This window comes from Schistocerca serialis, chromosome 5 (genome assembly GCF_023864345.2).
Source record: "Schistocerca serialis cubense isolate TAMUIC-IGC-003099 chromosome 5, iqSchSeri2.2, whole genome shotgun sequence".
NCBI classification, from domain to species: Eukaryota; Metazoa; Arthropoda; class Insecta; order Orthoptera; family Acrididae; genus Schistocerca; species Schistocerca serialis.
Window position 1 is genome coordinate 495,563,516 of NC_064642.1, and position 19,440 is coordinate 495,582,955.

The 19,440-nt window shown below is 37.8% G+C and overlaps 1 protein-coding gene across 3 annotated transcripts in view; it reads left to right on the top strand.

Annotated features, from left to right (window-relative positions):
* Positions 1 to 19,440, top strand: part of LOC126482282 (patj homolog) — a 520,071-nt gene that overhangs the window by 459,979 nt on the left and 40,652 nt on the right. For all 3 annotated transcript variants that reach the window (XM_050106268.1, XM_050106267.1, XM_050106269.1), the window contains 4 exons: positions 803 to 894; positions 1,291 to 1,500; positions 3,848 to 4,063; positions 17,332 to 17,505. In XM_050106268.1, the coding sequence (XP_049962225.1) occupies positions 803 to 894; positions 1,291 to 1,500; positions 3,848 to 4,063; positions 17,332 to 17,505 (692 nt within the window). The remainder of the gene's footprint in view (positions 1 to 802; positions 895 to 1,290; positions 1,501 to 3,847; positions 4,064 to 17,331; positions 17,506 to 19,440) is intronic.

Consider the following 19,440-nt stretch of genomic DNA (forward strand, 5'->3'; position numbering starts at 1 on the left):
AGCCAGAGACTGTGCACTCGTGTGTGTGTGTGTGGGGGGGGGGGGGGGGGCTAATTCTGATGAAGGCCGTTTTGGCCAAGAGCTTACTTGTTTGATTGTCTTTTTGTTGTGCCTATCTGTGACTCAGCATCTCCTCAATGTGGTGAGTAGCAGTCTGGCCTTTTCATAATACATTCATAATACATACATAATTCATTATTCCATCTTGGATTTTCCTTTGTGCAGTATTTGAAGCACCTGTTGACTTATCCAGAGTGAAAGAGAACTACTCTTAAGTGTCGAGTTTTCTCAGACAAATAAGTTAGTATATTTTCAGCAATATCATTTAATCTTTGAGCCACTGTGTTTGCTGATAAACTGGTGTTTTTAAATAAATTATCCTTGGAACTTGGTGGAAGAGCCCGTGTGGCCCTTAGGCTACAATGTTTGGAGACATCTGGCCTAAAGTAATGGTAATGAAGGATGACAGGATGGAGATTGAAGCCTCCAAATCCAAGTAGCCTCCCATACAAATCTGTTTAAAACAGTGCATCCTCATTCAGTTTGTCTGTTGTGCACAGTTCTGGCTTGTTTATACAGTGCAACGATAAACAGATCTGAAAAGACTTTTTCTCATATTGCTGAAAGGTATCCATAATATCTAATAATGTTTTCCTTGTTAAGTGTCCAAACACAGCCTGTTATTTAGCTGAATTTTTACTATCACAGTCATCATAGATTTATATAAGCTGCTCATTTTTGGTGAGAATGTTTTGCATTTTCCTTGTATTGATGTCATTTTATACTTTCACTCCTATTTCAGAGGAACTATCTGGAATATTTGTGAAGAGTATTAGTGAAGGCAGTGCAGCAGATCTCTGCAAGAAGATTCAAGTAAATGACAGAATTGTTGAGGTATGTTAGTTGTTACACATGGCTATATTTCAGAGCAAGTTGAATTCATCAGCTGCTCAAATTACCCTAACACATTTGATCTGAAATATATGTTTTAATTAACAATGCTATGTTACTGTCTCACCATAGAAGTGAGAATATGAGTCTTATTTGTCATGCAGCATTTTGAAAACTAAAGATGGCGAAAAAAGAAAAAGGAGGACAGAGCGTAATTAACTAACTGGCTTTCTATATTTTCTGTAAACTGAAATAAGAGGATTTTTGTGGTATTTCTTCTTGTCAAGCTGAGCATTTGTAATTACATGTGTTCAGTATTGATTAGGGAAAGAGTTCGCTTTGATAACAGTGAGGAATTCTTTGAAAGCTCTTGTATTCATCAAACATAAAATCTTCCAGGTTGATGGGAAATCACTCCAGGGCTACAACAATCACCAAGCAGTTGAAATGCTTCGTAACACAGGGCAGACAGTAAGACTCTGTCTTGAAAGGTACCTGAGGGGTCCTAAATTTGAGCAGTTGCAACAAGCAATTGCAAATAGCGAACTGAAACCACCAACGCCATCCTCTCCTTCTGCCACATCACTGCCACAGTACCCAGTAAGCACGGTAAGTTATTTTCAGAATTGTATGCACCTTACAAACTTGCAGATTAATGATCATAATGTACTGCCAGCATAACTTATTGTCTCATTGTTATGTGACTTAAAGTGAGTGTTTCTGACTCTTGAAATTGCCAAAGTAATTAATAAAGAAAAATGGGTTAATTATGTACACACATACATATTGCCACATGTTGTTTGTCATTACCAAGGTGTACTGGTTGCAGTTGCTGGCTGACATTGTGCAGATCACTACCGTATTTACTCGAATCTAAGACGCACTTTTTTTTCAGTTTTTGTAATCCAAAAAACCGCCTGCGGCTTAGAATTGAGTGCAAAGTAAGTGGAAGTTATGAAAAATGTTGGTAGGTGCTGCCACAACTAACTTCTGCTGTCGAATATATGTAGCGCTACACAGGCATGCTTTGCAGGCACAAAGATAAATACTGGCACCTAAACCTCTGCCTCAGTAAATGAATAAAAAAAAAGTGTGAGACGAGCTTTTTTCTCCACCCCGAGTTTCAACCACTGCATTTTCATTCATTATCCAACGAAGGAAATACAAATTTCGTATAGATCATCTTCGAATGTAGCAGCATTTCAATGTACTACGAAAATCCGACTGGCAAGACTGTTTAGGTGTTTGTCAATATGGGAAACTCTCTATGTCCTGAATTTTTTCCTACCTGTGAGAAGAGATGGTTGCTAATAGGAACTTTTATGAATTGTGAATCACATGCAATATTCTCTTCACCTTAAGAATAATACGAATATAAACATTTTGTCATGTATTCTTTCATGTTTGCAGCTATCTTATTTAAATCCTGTCTGCCTAATAAACTACGAAACTAGAGTGAGACAACAGCAAACGCGGAAGAATACACATATCATGTCATGTTTATATTCGTATTATTCTTATGCCTAATAGTGATACAGTCAGAAATGAAGCACAGCAATTGACTAGATTTTTAAATCTAAGATGACTCTAATTTCGGTGCACAATGTAATGTGCTAAAAGAGGCATCTGCAAAAGATTTTCAAACAGAGAAAAATTTTCGCTAAACTCTCGTTCAGAACGTCTTCTATCATACACAGTCTATTATTTGATTCTTGTTGATCATTATCAAAGAAAGCGGCTGTGTAAGTAACAACAAATAGCAGTCTCTTGCCATTGTTTCGCTAATGAGACGATTCCTCTTTTTTTTTAATTGTAAGCGGTGGTACCGTGCACAAAAGCAAGCCATATGGCGAGCGGCGACAGGCCGTAAACACTCATTATCAGAAAGCGATAAACAATGCATGGCACAATACAGTAATGCATTTTCAGCTTAAAGTGATGTAAACACCTATAACAAAGAGAACGGCACTTATCAGATCAAAGAAAAATAAGCAATCAATTCAAACCAGACGAAGCACGTGAAAAAGGAAGGGTACGCGTTTAAATACAGACGGAGTGCCTGACGCATAGCAATGGCTACCTGGTAAAGCTTAACTGCTAAGCTTACGACTCGAACCAAACTATTGTAGCTGTATCGTCATTCATTCGACCTGAATTATGTCTCATATTATAATGGACCAACTTTGTTTCGATTTGGAGGTGCGGCCTAAAACTTTTCTCTCACCTTGAATTTCGAGTCTCAGATTTCTGGTGCGGTTTAGATTCTGGAAAAATTTTTTTCCTTGATTTAGAGTCTCATTTTTCAGGTGCAGCTTAGATTCGAATGCAGCTTAGATTCGAGTAAATACGGTAATTTGATTCCTGCTTTTTGCAATTATCATTAAACATTTATGATTTCTGGAAGATTCTGAGACTGACTGAGGAAGATTCTGAGACTGACTGAATAAGACCAACTGGTATTTCAAAGAAATAATATGTATATTTATTTGTTGGTTTTATTCTGCCAATGTATCAACAATGTCAAAACATTTCTGCACTAAATTGGGCTTTCATGATTTTAATTTTCTATATAATTATTGCATATTTAATGTAAGTAATAACTATTTCTTAACCCATCTGTCCAAATAAACATAACCAAACACACAATCATTATGCATTTCCAGTATCAGATTGATACATGAACATAATAAAGAAGATTGGAGATATTGTCAATTCATAAAACACCCACTAAATACCTGTGACAATTAGAAACGAACAAAAAAATTAAAGGAATTCACAGTGAACAAATTCAGAAAAGGAAGAAGATATTTTTGTTAGGAATAAATTTCACTTTTCCTGTATTTATGATACTAAGGTATATGAAGAAATCAAAGAATTTAAATGGCATGGAGTTGATTTATTATTGTTTTGTATTCGTAAGTATTAGTTATATCTTAAAATATTATTATTTCCAAAGGATGGAGAAGAACCAGAAATTGAAGTTGAAGCTGAGTCTCATACAACAGTAGATTCCTGTGTGCTGGAGCCAATAGAGGCATTAAATACTGCTGTTGATATAGAAGATGTTGAGCTCCTAATTGACAGTAATTATATAGGTGAATTGAAACCAACTGTGGAGGCAGCTATTCAGGCCAAGTGGTCCAAGATAATGGGTCCTGATGTTGAAATTGTAGTAAGTATAAAATTTATGTTTTTATGTCATGAGTGAAATCATCAAAAGTATAACTGTAATTGTGCTGTAACATGTACTCAATAGGATAGGAATTACTATATGTTTGGGATTTAAAGGTTTATTTAGTGATAATTAACAATCTACCAGTTTTTCATTTTTCTTTCTGCCCTCTTCATGCCATTATAAGGAGGGAGGGGGTGGTGGGAGGACAACTCTGATTCCTTGTGCTTATTTTGAATATATTCACCACATATATGTCTGCCATACACTCTTTTGTAGAGTGTGTATCTGCTATTCTTCTAATAATTTTGAGTACTAACAGTGGCAACATTAAGAATGTAAATTTATTGTATAGATATGCTATGAGCTTAAGATATCAAATATTCAAATAACCACCATACAAAAGCATATAGAAGTTCTAATAATAAGTTCTAATATTATACTTATTGCTTGTGTTCTTACCCTTTGAACCGTATTTCCTCCAGGTGGTGAGTAGTTGTCTTTCTGTATACTATTGTCCATATTCATTGGTCATGCGTAAATGGCAGTAATTATAATATTTTTATTTAATCCTTCGTTGTTCAGACCATGCCAGACAGTTCATATGTATAGTTTTCTCGATCTAGCTGCCTTGATCAGCAGCACATTCTAAGCTCTGTTTCCACATGAAGTTTTTAGCTTGTGCTTCTGTTGCTGCTGCCTAAAACGAGACCATTCTGTGTAATTGAGACAACACACACACACACACACACACACACACACACACACACACATGACCACAGTCTCTGGCTGCCGAGGCCAGACCTGTGTATCAGCATCTCCGCTGTATGATGAGTAGCTTTTCATAATATTGTCATTATTCCATCCTGAATTTTCCAGTGTTTCATTTCTAAATTACTAATTCAATATATCATTTAAAGGTGGCAACCCTCATTCTTCAGCTAGGTAGCTAATAGGATGTTACACGTCATTCTACCGAAGTGATGTAACACCATATTTGACACCTGACCACTGATTTTTTTCATCTTGCAACATTACTATTAAGTTTTTTGAGCACAAAACTTGTTATTTGACTTTTGCAAGAATGTATTCACTTTGCAGGTGATTTAATATGGAATATAGCCTAGAACGTATCGCTACGATTTATCATTTCATCAGATAATGGTAGAACTGTAATTACTTAATTTTGTTGTGGAATAGAGGTCCTTGGTTCATTGGCATAAATTAATAGTCTCAGAACTTTTGTGTATAACTTCCCATTTATTTTCTTCAGGTGCTATTGGTGAATTCATGAAATTTTAACATACTTTGATTTCTTTTTTCATATTAATCCATTTTTAAATCTTGATGGTACAAATGAACACTTTGAAATTTCATACAGCTGCTTCCATACTATCACTTCAACAATCATTAGCTAAATGATTCAATGACTGGCTTTCTGTGGAGGTGCAGCTGCCATTGTTTACATAAAGACATAACACTGCAAGATTACAAGGTTATTGGAACAGGTTCCTCATTGACCGTACAATGACATATTACATGTTGCCAAATATTTAGGTGTAACACTGTTCTTTACAGGAAGGAGGAAAGTTTTTGACATAAACCAAATGTTGTAGGAAAGTTCTTGTTGAATGTAAATACTTATGGATTAAGGGAGACCACTTATCGAAAAGCTGAAACATTGAGTTGCTGATAGGCACATGCAAAAGAAAGAAAACTTCCTAGCTTTCAGACTTATCCTTCAATGAATCTTAACCATACTAGGATTTGGAATTTTGGGAGGCTGAAGGTTCCGTCTAGATGGCCCATAAATATGCTGGCATAGGAAGATGCCTTACGGTTGTTCATGGCTGTGCCGCATGTTTCTTTGTAAAGCTTCTCTTCAAAGGAAAGGTAGTTGTGGGTCAGGATATGGTTGGTAGGGCGTATGAGAAATGAGGTTGGAGTCTGGAGGACATAGAAGAGTTAGTGTTCGACAGCAGCAAGGCCATGGACATGAGGTGTGTTAGTGTATAGGGAGGTGTCATAAACAGTGATAAGTATGGATCCAGCAGGTAGAGGTATGGGGTTGGTGGAAAGTCAATGAAGGAAGTGGTTAGAATTTTGGTATGGGAATCTAGGTTCTGGACAATTGGTGGGAAGTGGTCAACAAAAGCGGAAATTCTTCCAGTAAGAACGCAGTAGCCAGCTACAATGGGGCGTCCAGGTTTATTGGGTTTGCAGATTTTGTGGAGCATGTAGAAGTTGGATGTGTGGGGTGTTGTTGGGGTGAGGAGGGAGATGGGCTAATCATCCTGGCCTATTTATATCGCCTTCAGAGTGCGACACTCCCCAGCAACTCCTACAGTCATGCATTACATGCGTAGCCCATATACTAGCCACCCTTCCCTCCCGCATTCCTAGCCAGAAAATCAGCTGTCTCCCTGTAAGCCTCTAGCCAATCACCCCAATACCTCAGTACCTCACCTTGCCTCCGTCTTCCTCTACCCACCCCATCCAGCACTACTGTCACAACAACCAACAGCAGACACCATGTAGGGGCTGTGTGTGTGTGTGTGTGTGTGTGTGTGTGTCTTTTACTCTAGCTTGTCAAATGGTAACTGTGAAAGCTAGCAAGTTTTCTTTCATTTGTGCCTATCGACAACTCGCTGCTTATGCTTGACATAAACCAAATTTTTACAAGATTTGCCTTTCTATGCAAAATTTCATAAAATGAATCACCTTAATAGTTGCTATACAAATATGCAAATTGTTGGTAAGACTCTTAATTACTTTAATTACTATCATTTACGGAGGCTTCAGTGCTTTAGTCACATTATTTCCTGCATCTAAGTATTTTATGAATTATGTTAAAGATCATTATCTACAGAAATGCTTGCAGTTTTAGTAATTAGACTCAACATCACTTAATGTTTTTTCTAGAACTTCCTGTCTGTTAACATTACAAACCTGTATTACTGGTATGTACCATCATCATTCTTGATTAAGACATCGTCTTGATAAAACAGGAAAGTGGATATGAAATTTCAAAGTATTGTATTATTGTAAATGAAACAGCATTACTAACTTGTTATTTGCAGGACATTTAGTTGCTTCAAATAGTATTAGATAAAGAATAATATCTGTGAAATGAATTAACAGAAATGTAATTACAACATAATAAAAGTTACAATGCATCAAGTAGTATATTAAATATTATGTATCAAGATGTTTAGTTAATCGATGTATCATTTACTTCAATATTTGAGTCTACACACACACACACACACACACACACACACACACACACACACACACACCTACCTGTGCAGCTACTTTGTTTCCAGCTAAAGACACAATACCGAAATTGCAGTTTTGCAGGTAGACTGGGGTGAGGTATTGGATTGGGGGGGGGGGGGGGGGTGGATGGAGGAATTGGGAGCTTGGAGTGTTGGAGTGAGGCAGCCAGTGGGCAGGACGGGAATGTGACACACAGGCACTGGAACTAGAGATTGTGCGGTGCATAGTGACAATGATGCGAAGGCCACCAGAATGAATAGCCAGTGCAAAACTGTGGTGAAGAACAGAGTTGACTACCCAGTAGTGGAACACACGGCTCAGCACAACATGCTCGAGTTCTGTGACTGCTCCACAACCTTGACATCTGGAGTCGTCTCCCAAACACCAGCTTCCTGATCTACACAAATGAGAGTTTTTCTTGCAGCACACCCTTCACTCCAGTAATCTTCCAGGTGCCAATCTCCACTAACCCACTACACCCACAATCTGTACCTGACAGTCTTCCCTTCCTCTGTCTTGTCATCCCTCCCAACTCACACCTTCATGTCATTGTCCTATATGCCAAACAAACCCACTGGCTCCAGTACCCATGTGTTGTATTCCTGTCCTGTACACCTGCTGCTTCTGCATTCCTACCCCCACACTGTGTGCCTCCCCCCGAACCACCAACTGCCTCCCTCCAACCCCTCCTCCTGCTTCCTGCATATTTCTCCCTCTTCTCATCCCACCCAACACAACCACTCAACACAGTCCACTGGCTAAATTACAGTCCTGGCATTGTGTGTTCATGTAGCACATTGTAGCTGCACAAGTGTGTGTGTGCACCTGTATGTGGTGCTCTCTAGCTTGTTAAAGGGTTAGTCTGAAAGTTAGCAAGTTCTCCTTCTTTTTGTGTGCCTGACAACATTTCTGCCATTCAGTGAGTGGTCTCCTTTACTCCTTGATTATTTGCTGTTCATTTCCAACATGTTTAATCTCCTTTTGTTGTCTTTATTTGACTAATGTTGATCCAGCTTAAGGATTAGTTTCCATTATATTAAACAATGAGAAACACCAAAAGGCTGTACAGGAGGGGCAGAGTCTGCTAAACACCATCCAAGTGTCTCATCTCTTATCTTGGGTCCCTCAGGCTGTAACAGCAGTGAAGTTGAGGATTCTAAATAATCTGCATCACCATTTCAAATACAGTCAGTGTTTGATGTATTTTACTATTAGAACTGTTTCATACATTTTCTTTCAGGTGACACATTCTGACAAAGCACTACACTCCTTTATTTGTTTTTGTTATTACTCACTTGAGCATACAGCAAGATAGGAACCTGGTTCAATACAAGCATCACCTACAAGGATTAGACAGAAATATGGAAACACCTCAAGAAATGCATGGTTGAGCATAAATGCAGATGCTAGTCAAGCTCGCAGGTTGCACTGATGTATTTGACCACGAATGGCACCTGTGCAATGTCATCAATATATTGTAAGTGTTAGTTGGGGTCAGAACAGTGTTCTGTGCTGTCCAGAGTGCTTTATCTCAGAGCTAAGTGAATTTGAACATAAGCAAATTGTTGGTGCTCGTATGGTGAGTGCTTCCGAAAACAAGGTATCTGAAGGGTTTGGTGTTTCAAGAGGTACCATATTAAAGATTTATACTGTATAAAGGGAAAGCAGAAAAAATCCAATAAGCCACAACATGGATGAAAGCATGTGTTGAGTGATTGTGACAGATGGTCGTTGAAAAGGATTGTGACAAAAAATAAGAGGATGACAGCTGCAAAATCATGTTGAAGTGAATTTTGCTCTCACAAACCCTGTCAGTCCCTAAACAACATGAAGGGAAGTAATCAGATCAAAATTGAGCATTTGTGGTCTGCTTCAGAGAAAAGTGTGTGTGATCACTATCCATCTCCATCATTGTTACCTGAACTTGCCAGTGTTTTGCAGGGAGTATGGTATAAGATTCCCTTGAAAACCATATGGGACCTGTAGTTATCCATTCCAAGAAGAATGGAAGCTGTGTTTTGAATGCCACTGGTTTTCCTACTGTATTAGGAATATTAATGTGTTGTGTTTTTGGTGCTTCCATATTTTTGTCCACCCCTGTACTTCTCTCTCTAAACCGGAATCATGATTATGTTATCTGTGGTGGTCCATCATAGAGTACTTCTATCAGGGCATTGAAAACATCACTATCATTGAATTTGGCCATTGCAAAGGTGCAGCAGTGCGTGAACAGTAGGGCAACAAACACATAAGTTGCTGCCAACAGTAGCGTGGGACACACAGCTTCCAAAAATAGAATTTCACAGAGTTCTTGATAGATTTTACCTTGTTGTTGGTTCCAGTGAATTCATATGTTGAAGCAAATGTATTCTGTAATCAGTGCTTAGTCTCCTTTCTTTTAAACTTTTATTATTATTAAAATAATTGTTAAAAACTGTAAAAATTAAAATGGAGATTTAATGTCTTGTCAAAGATGTGGTCATTAAAGATGGGACACAAGCTCAGATTAGAGAAGAAAATCAACAGTATCTTTTCAAAAGAAATGATTCTGACATTAGCCTTAAGCAGTTAGGGAAATCATGGAAAACCTACATCTGGATGGATGTCCAGTCTGTAATTTTAACTGCTTCCTCCTGTCCACTCCTGAAACCAAGCCCATTGTCATAGCCACATGAGATAATTTTTCAATTTCTGAAATTATTTGCATATTCAGATAGTAAGTGCTGTTGCTCTTAAACTCTGAACTGTTGCATCAGGAAATACTGTTCAGACAAACTGTGTAGTACTCTTGTCATAGACCTCTTTGCCTTTGCAACTGCTCCTGTGCTGGAATACGGAAGCTTTAAACAATTCTCAAATCTTTCTGCCAAAAATGAGAGAACACACTTATGTTCAGTACAATTGTACTGTCTCTGCAGTTACAAATGTCATCAGTAAGGAACCCAGACTGGTAATTATTCCGGAAAACGTGGAGAACCTGTAATTCTTAGGGAATTACATTTTACCTGAAAAATCAAGGATATATAAGGGAATTTCAGGAGTTTTGTAAAATCTCAGGGAATTCTGTGTTTTTAACCTAACATTGGAATTTAATTTTATTGAGCTTTATAAATCATGAATTTTAAAAGACTAAATATTTCAAAGTGTGTTAATTATTTGAATATTAGTCCATATAAATTATCGATGTTCAGAAACTATGGTTAAACTACAGCCGAAAGGAAAGAAAAGTAGTTATTGTGAGATATTTCAGCTGCCCCCCCCCCCCCCTCACCCTGCCCTCCTTTGCCTACTCAGCATTAATTTCTCAGAAGCTTCTTTTGACATCATCTTCCTCCCCATGCCCAGAATTCTCAGGGTTCTCCTTTTTTTTTTTTTTTTTTTTTTAAAGTAGCCACCCTGGTATCGCTTCATGTACAATTTCGGATCATGTATCAATCTGACATTAATCCTGTGTAATATTCATGAAAGACAGTTCTGCACAGTCAGTAGCACCATTGCCATAGCTCAGCCATTTTCTCTATGGTGAGCCCCACCTATCTGAGCTGGGACATAATGACACAGAATATTTGCTCAGTCAGCAAGTATCGAAACACATAAGAAAACTGCCATTTCCCTGCCTTGTAGAGGCCCAGTGTCTTTCAGGGCCAATACATGTGTACATCATTACGAAATATCGTATTCATGATCCATGGAACTAGTATTAATTTAATCTAATCTAATCAAGTGGAACAGCTTCCCAGCAGGCTACAATTCTAAATAAATTTCCTGGTAACAGATACTTCCCTGAGACAATGATCATTTGTCAGTCAGGTAGCTGTTGGGTAACACATTGCATTACCAAAAGTGATATGTTATACCTCACACTGTACCATATTAATTAATGATAACATCTCTAAGGAAAAGTGTCTCAAAAATAAAAGAACAATCAAATGAAGAGAGAAAAATACCCCTATTTAACCAAAAGTTATTAAACTAAACAAAGAATGACAAGCACTAAAATTCACTAACAGCAAACCCTTCTTTTACCTAAATAGAGGAAAGAGCTATTGAATCTTGAACTTTCTATGGCATAAGCAGGAAAATAACAGATGAGCTCTGGTTGAGGGAAACACAACTGGATAGCATGAGGAGGACATCTATATCTCCATCTTCATAAATACTCCACAAGCCACAGTACAGTGAATGCTGGATACATCATACCAATATTATCAGTCTTCTTTTGTATTCCGTTCATGCAACGAGCAAGAGATAAACTACTATATGCCTCTGTATGTGATATAATCTTTCTTATCTTTTTCTTTGAGCCCTATGCGAGATATACATTGGTGTCAGCATAATTCTCGCAAAGTCTTCCATGAATATAGATTCTCTAAATTTACTGCTCAGGATCTAATGAGATGTATGTTTTTGTTCTTCACAAGCATTTCTGCTAAACTTTCATACTGATAATACTGAAGTTTTGTGATCTTAATTCCTTTGAATTTGTATGATGTCTGTTGTGAGGTGTGGTTGATAAGGGCTCCAAACACTGGAACAATATTTCAGAATTGGTCACACTAGCATCTGGTACAGGATTTCTTTTACAGATGCACCAAACATTATGAGACCTCTTCCAACAAATCTTGGTATTCCTGTTGCCTTCCTTAATGCGCAACTGTCATATTTCATATCACTTGTTGATGTTATCCCTATCTACTTATATGATATAATGTGTTCAAGCTTAATCAGAATTACTATACCTCTTTTTTTGTACAAAAAAAGAAAAAGAAAAAAAAAACATTATCCTGCATTTATCCACAGCTACAGAGATTATACCAAGTGGAAAAGTTTTCCAAGTCATCCTGAAATAGAGTGTATGACTGTTTTTTGGAAATCCTCTTATATTATTAATTATGTCATTTTATACTCGTAACATGCCTTTTTCCCAATGGATTTCAGTATTTGAAAAAAAAATTCAAATAATTTGGAAGCCCACTAAAACGCTCCGTTTGAGTCATATGATGCATGTGATATCACTGGCTAGCACGCTGCTCCTATTGTTGTACAGCTCATTCACACCGATATCTTGTTTTGGAATTTACATTTTGAAAAATGGATTACAAATGGTGTATAGTACCAAAATGTACAAGTTCATCTACAAAAACTCTGAAAAATTGTTTCTGAATGTTCCAAACCATGAGAAGATGCAGAAAACGTGTTTGTAACTTGCTTGTAGACAACCAAATGAGATAGTGGTCACTACATGTGTGTATTTCTGTGAGGATCCTTTAGATGTAAGTGAACACTCCATATGGGCACGTTGACACTTTTAGTGTAATAGATTAGCGTGCTGTACTACTAATGCAATGTTCGCAAGATTGATCCTCATTTGAAGCAAACCCCCCATCCCTCTCCCCACCTCCAATCCTTCCTGTTCTCTTCACATAATACTACTGTCTTCTTAAGTTTACTTTATACATAACACAGTTATGTAAGAGCTTCAGATTCTATATCATGTAACATTTTAGTATCTCTTCTCATTTATTAGCTCCATTGTTAAAAATCTGATCAGTTTGAGATGAAGCTCACAGATGGTCTTAAGGAACTGTATTTCATGGCCTGGTGCCACCCTTATTCTTCAGAATCTGAAAAACTATTTAACAACTTCTGACTGTAATATTTTTTGCAAACACATCATTTAACACAATAATTTGACACCACCATCTGTCTCCAATGAGCCTGTTGCAAAGCCGTATGGTTTTGACAAAGAGAAACACTGAATTTTGCTTGGAACCCACGAGGAAATATAATAAGATCAGGATATTAAGATAAAATGAAAGTTGATCCTGCTGAAGCACTTTTAAATCATAGTGTTTCAGTAGCAGTTAAGCATGCATTAGAACAACAGATATTTCAAGGTTCTGCTGCATCAACTGCATAATTTACAGACATAATTTCCAGTGCCTTAAATTAATGACCTGGGGCAAAGGCAGTGATGTTCTGCAGTTCTCCATGAGTGTTATTACTCTGCCTGAAAATTTGAAGATTGAGAAACGAGGTAACTGGAAAAAGGTAGTAGTTCTGGCAATGACCACAGCAATTAACAATGAGAATTCTGTTATACTGCCTGGGAAAACCTTTTCAGCATGAGCAAATAGCCTAGCTCCAGATTCCCTTAGCACTGTGTCATAGTAGTTCTGTCCCAGTTGTCATGCAATGAAGTTTTTGTGTTTCTTATTTTTGGAATATGAAAATGTGGGTTGTTTTCAAAGAAAATAGAAGATAGCCATAAATGCATCACAGTTTCTGCTATCAGCCTTCACAAAATTCCTTGCCATTGTTACTTAAAAGTTGCAAATGCATTTTCCATTACTAAATAACTAAACTGTTTCCAGAAAAAGTGTGGAAAAACACTAGGAACTAACTTGGGGTAATACTCATGTAACATGCATATATCTTCATAGTACTCCTAGCTTGTGATGTCACCAGAGCTTCAGCAGATAATAGAGTGTTTCTGATCAGATGACCAAATCCTAAAATTTAGTAATTTTTAAGCATAAGTTACATAAAACTAACAAATATTGAGTGAGAAAATTGCCTGAAAATACTGTTTGCATATTATAATCGTTCAGAATAATGATGAGCCAAACCATATTTTTAACATAGGGATGTAGCCTGTACCATACAGTTGTTGAATGACAGTATTGTCCTGTATAAAATTGCATCATCAATGAACAGTTTTATAGTGCTGCTGATCCTATCTGATAAATCCTTTATGTATATTGAAAACATTAGAAGTTCTATTACACTTCTTTGGGGCTCTCTTGATGTTACTTTTATTTCTGAGAAACATTTGCAGTCCTGTGTAGCTTATTGGGTTCTGTAAGTCAAATATTCCTCAAGTCAATCACATATTTACAAAAATACTCTGTATGGTTGTATCTTAGTTAGCAACCACTAATTTGTTAGTGTCAGATACATTAATTGAAGTATAGGAAGCAGACACTATCTGCTCACTCATCTACATTTATTGTTTGTAAGATGTCATGTCTGAGCAAAGAAAGCTGTGTTTCACATATGTGTGCTTTTTTTCTGAATTCATGTTGATTCTCTGAGAGACGCTATTTTTCTCACAGGAACATCATAAGTTTTGAGCTGAGAATATGCTTTAGTATCCTGCAACAGGTAGACGTCAGATGTATAGGTCTACAATGCTGTGCATGCCATTTATTACCCTTTTTGTAAACAGCAGTGACATATGCTGTGTTTCAGTCACATGAGAATATAAAGCAATTCGTGGTAACTGTGACTTAGGAAAGTAGCAAATTCCATAGCGTATTTAGAGTATTTAAGACAAAATCTAACTGGAATCTTGTTGGCACCTGGTATCACTTGTCTCTCTCTCTCTCTCTCTCTCTCTCTCTCTCTCTCTCTCTCTCTGTGTGTGTGTGTGTGTGTGTGTGTGTGTCAAACAGATAAGGTAGTACCCCCTTGCATGAATATATAAATTCCAACAGTGTAGGAAAAAGATTGCTGCTCACTGTAAAGAAGATACATTAAGTTGCAGACAGGCACTTACATAAAGCTTACAGCCACAGCCATCATCAGCAAAAGAGAAACACATACCATTCATACACATAAGCACACAGACCTCATGCACACTTGACTGCCAACTCTGGCAGCTCAGACCTGGGAATTGGTAGTTGCGTGCATGAGATGTACTTGCTTGTGTGTATGAATGGGGTGTGGTGTTTTTTTGCTGATAGCCTTAAGCTTTATGTATTTGTCTTTTAATAGTGCCTGTCTGCAACTTAATGTATCTTTCTTATGGTAAGTAGCAATCTATCTTTTCCTACATTGTTGATATTCCTACCTTGAGTTTCCATTGTTTTATATTGTTAAATGTAGAATTTAAAATTGATGCCTTCTGTCTGCTGTCTCCAGTTTCTATATCAGATGTATTAATGAGAGATTTAATGAAAGATTTGAGTCTGTTCATTGACTTAATATAGGACTAAAACTTCGTAGGATTTTCTGATAAATCTTTCACCAGGTTCTGACTGTGAAAATTATTGTAGGCTTCATGCATGGTGTTTCATGCAGATGTGCAAGTTACTATTAAATTTTATATTTCACTCTTAAATAGGAAACACTTCCTAATGTTCTAGAATTTTGCTATTTAAGTGTTTCTTTCTAATAGTTTCTCATCTGGACCATGGTTTTTAGTGTGTTTTAACTTTAGTCAAAATTATTCTGCCACAACCATCATAAGCAAAAGACAAATTCATACACATAAGCACACATACCTCATGCACACTTGACTGCCAGCTCTGGCAGCTCAGACCTGCAGTTCAGAACTAAATGATCTCAATTTGTCATTTCAATAAGTTGGTTGTGATTCTGTATTCATTTGACGAAATACAAGTACTCTCGTACCTCTCTTGATAACTTTTTGCCTGTGGTTACCATTGGTCACATAATAGCATCATTTTCACTAATCCCCGTCTCATTGGTGACACTCAGAAAGATAGGGTCTGTTTGTAGCTAGGAAGCCTACAACTTTTCTTTCATGTGTGGGCTGTCAGACTAGTTGTTTGAGGCAGTTGCTGGACAAAGTTATCCGTATTACTTTGCAAGACTATTTATCTTCACTATGAATAATGTATGCATAGTTTATCCAGTTGTTACTGGGCAAGTTAAACCCACCACTTAACTCTACCATACGCTTGGTGTTATGTCTGTGATACCAGGTTTAGACTCTCCCTGAGTAATGCTTGTGCGTATTTAGAACCAGAATAACTTTCTCTCTAATTTCCTAGATGGAGTACCTCTCTCCTATGATGTGTACTGCCCTTTCTTTGCAAAGGTACCTGATGCATGTAGTAACAGATATTTGCTTGATTATTGCTAATTTACATACAAAAAGCCCATATCGGGAAAATTAATTAAAACGAAGGACATTCAGAAGTCTACCATAGCAATCCACTGCTGATGCAAACATACAAGGTTAAACAATGAAGCATGTTTAGCTACATATGCAACACATGTGCTTGCTATCACATGTATTGGGTAATAGAAACTGTTTTGATGTGTCAATTATAAAATGATCATAATCTGAAATGAGTATGTTCTGCAATTATGAATATGAAACTGTAGAGCATTTATTGAAATTTTTTTTTATATGCAGCCAATGACATCCCTCTCAAGTGTTCTAGCTGATACAATTGTTTGAATTTTTCCTGATGTTTCATCAGCTTGAATTGCTCACAGTGCTGAAGATTCCACATTCACATCAGTAATGAAGGACTTGTCACTTGCACCAAGAGAATCTCATAAAAATCATGACAACTTGTAGCAATCTGTCTATGCAACTTATAATTCACAACTCACTTCACTGTTTTTGCTGCGTATGGGAATGTAACTACTTTTTAAATGCACGCAATATTGATATTGCTGTAAGCAGCCTTTGGTTGGCTTGTGTCTTATTTGGATGTGAGTGCCAATAAACTCTTTAAAAGAAAGAAGCTGTAATGGAACAGACTCTGTTGACATTTATGTAGTTTCTGTTTACAGAAGCTGTTTGAAATCTTTTGCTTTATATCCAGCATTCCCTTCAACTCACCTCAAGCATATTTTTTGCTTATGTGCACCTCATTTTTATACTGATTTTACTTATTTTCTTTTCTTGTAATATATATTCTGTACTCCCAATTTCTCTCTCTGGTTCCCCCCTCTCCCCCAATCCTGGTTACTACATTCAAAACATTGAAATGATTTCCTTTTTTGTCCTGCACTCCAAGTAGTTGAGGGCTTCATGCATGCTTTTATGTCAACCATTCCCTGAAATTTTAATTCATCATCTGAATCTTTATAGTTATGTGTTTCAAGGATTCTTTCTCAAGTTGAGTGGACAAGGGATAAAAAAATTACTTCCATTGATGTGTTCACCAGAACTGCCTTTAATCAGTTTCGTAGACAGAATTGAATATATTTTGTTTGCTTGATTTCAGGTCGCACAGCTCTGCAAGTTTAATGAAGGTGGTGGCCTTGGGATCAGCTTGGAAGGTACAGTGGATGTTGAAGATGGACAGGAGGTCAGGCCACACCACTATATACGTTCCATCCTGCCTGAAGGCCCTGTTGGAGCAAATGGTCGACTTCGTTCAGGAGACGAGCTTTTGGAGGTTAGAAACATTTTCAGTTTGGTTATTTAACAGCTGTATTAAGTAAATTTGTTGTTGCATGCTATAATTTTCCTTCACTCATTAAATAATGAGGCTCACATTTTACAGAATTGAGCTGTAATTGCAGTTTACTCAAAAATGACAAGTGTTTTGTAATGTATTTAAAATTATAAAATTCCATTAAGTGAAATGTTAGTTGAACTTAACTTTATTGATTGAAAACTGTCAGCAGTTGTTGATCACAGTCATTCTGTTATTTGCAAAATGTAATGAATTTTACTATTTTGCACACATCACATGGAAAATGTGATTTTTGAATCAAATATACACGCATCAAAAAAAAGTTTTGCATCACCCCAGTTCACAGAACTCCTGACGACAGACATTGACTGTGGATATTGTATCACAGACACAGCCCCTTTGACTGTTCAGAGATGTCACGAAACCCACCCAAAGATGTAAACAACCACATGTGAACAGCACATTTTAGATGGAGGGGGTGTGACAGCCAATCAGTCCCAGTCATTCCGCCAGGAAGGAGATATATGGCTCATGTTGTCTGTAGTTCAGCCATACGTAGATGGTCAATACCACAGTTTGATCACGTCCACATTGTTACTTTGTGCCAGGAAGGGCTCTGGCTCACAACAAGGGAAGTGTCCAGGCATCTCGGAGTGAACCAAAGTGATGTTGTTCAGACATGGAGGAGATACAGAGAGACGGGAACTGCAGATGACATTTCTCGCTCAGGCCACCCAAGAGCTACTACAGCAATGGATGACCGCTACCTACGGATTATGGCTCGGAGGAACCCTGACAGCAATAGCACCATGTTGAATAATGCTTTTTGTGCAGCAACAGGATGTTGTGTTATGACTCAAACAGTGCACAGTAGGCTGCATGATGCACAGCTTTCACTCCCGACGTCCATGGTGAGGTCCATCTTTGCAACCATGACACCATGCAGCACGGTACAGATGGGCCCAACAACATGCCAAATGGACTGCCCACGATTGGCATCATGTTCTCTTCACGATGAGTGTTGCATATGCTTTCAGCCAGACAGTCATAGGAGATGTGTTTGGAGGCAACCCGGTCAGGCTGAAGCCTTAGACACTCTGTCCAGCGAGTGCAGTAAGGTGGAGGTTCCCTCATGTTTTGGGGTGGCATTATGTGGGGCTGATGTACACCACTGGTGGTCATGGAAGGCACCATAATGGCTGTACAATAGGTGAATGCCATCCTCCAACCTATAGTGCAACCGTATCAGCAGCATATTGGCGAAGGATTCGTCTTCATGGACGACAATTTGTGCCCTCATCATGCACATCTTGTGAATGACTTCCTTCAGGATAACAACATCGCTCGACTGGAGCGGCCAGCATGTTCTCCAGACATGTAGCCTAAAGAACATGCCTGGGATAGATTGAAAAGGGCTGTTTATGAACGACATGACTTGCCAACCACTCTGAGGGATCTACGCCAAATTGCCATTGAGGAGTGGAACAGTCAGGACCAACAGTGCCTTGATGAACTTGTGGATAGTGTGCCATGATGAATACAGGTCTGCATCAGTGCAAGACGACGTGCTACTGGGTATTAGAGGTACTGGTGTGTACAGTAATGTGGACCACCGCCGCTGGAGGTCTTGCTGTATGGTGGTACAACATGCATTGTGTGGTTTTCATGAACAATAAAAGGGGTGGAAATGATGTTTATGATGATGTCTATTCCAATATTCTGTACAGGTTCCGGAACTCTCAGAACCGAGGTGATAAAAAACTTTTTTTGATGTGTGTAATATACAGTTTTAGTAATTCTTACAGATATTCATGATTTGTTGAACATACAACATTCAAAACACATATTTCCACTCTATTTGCTCAGCCACCACTCTACTGTCCACCATGCTACCCAGTAAACAACTGTATAGCC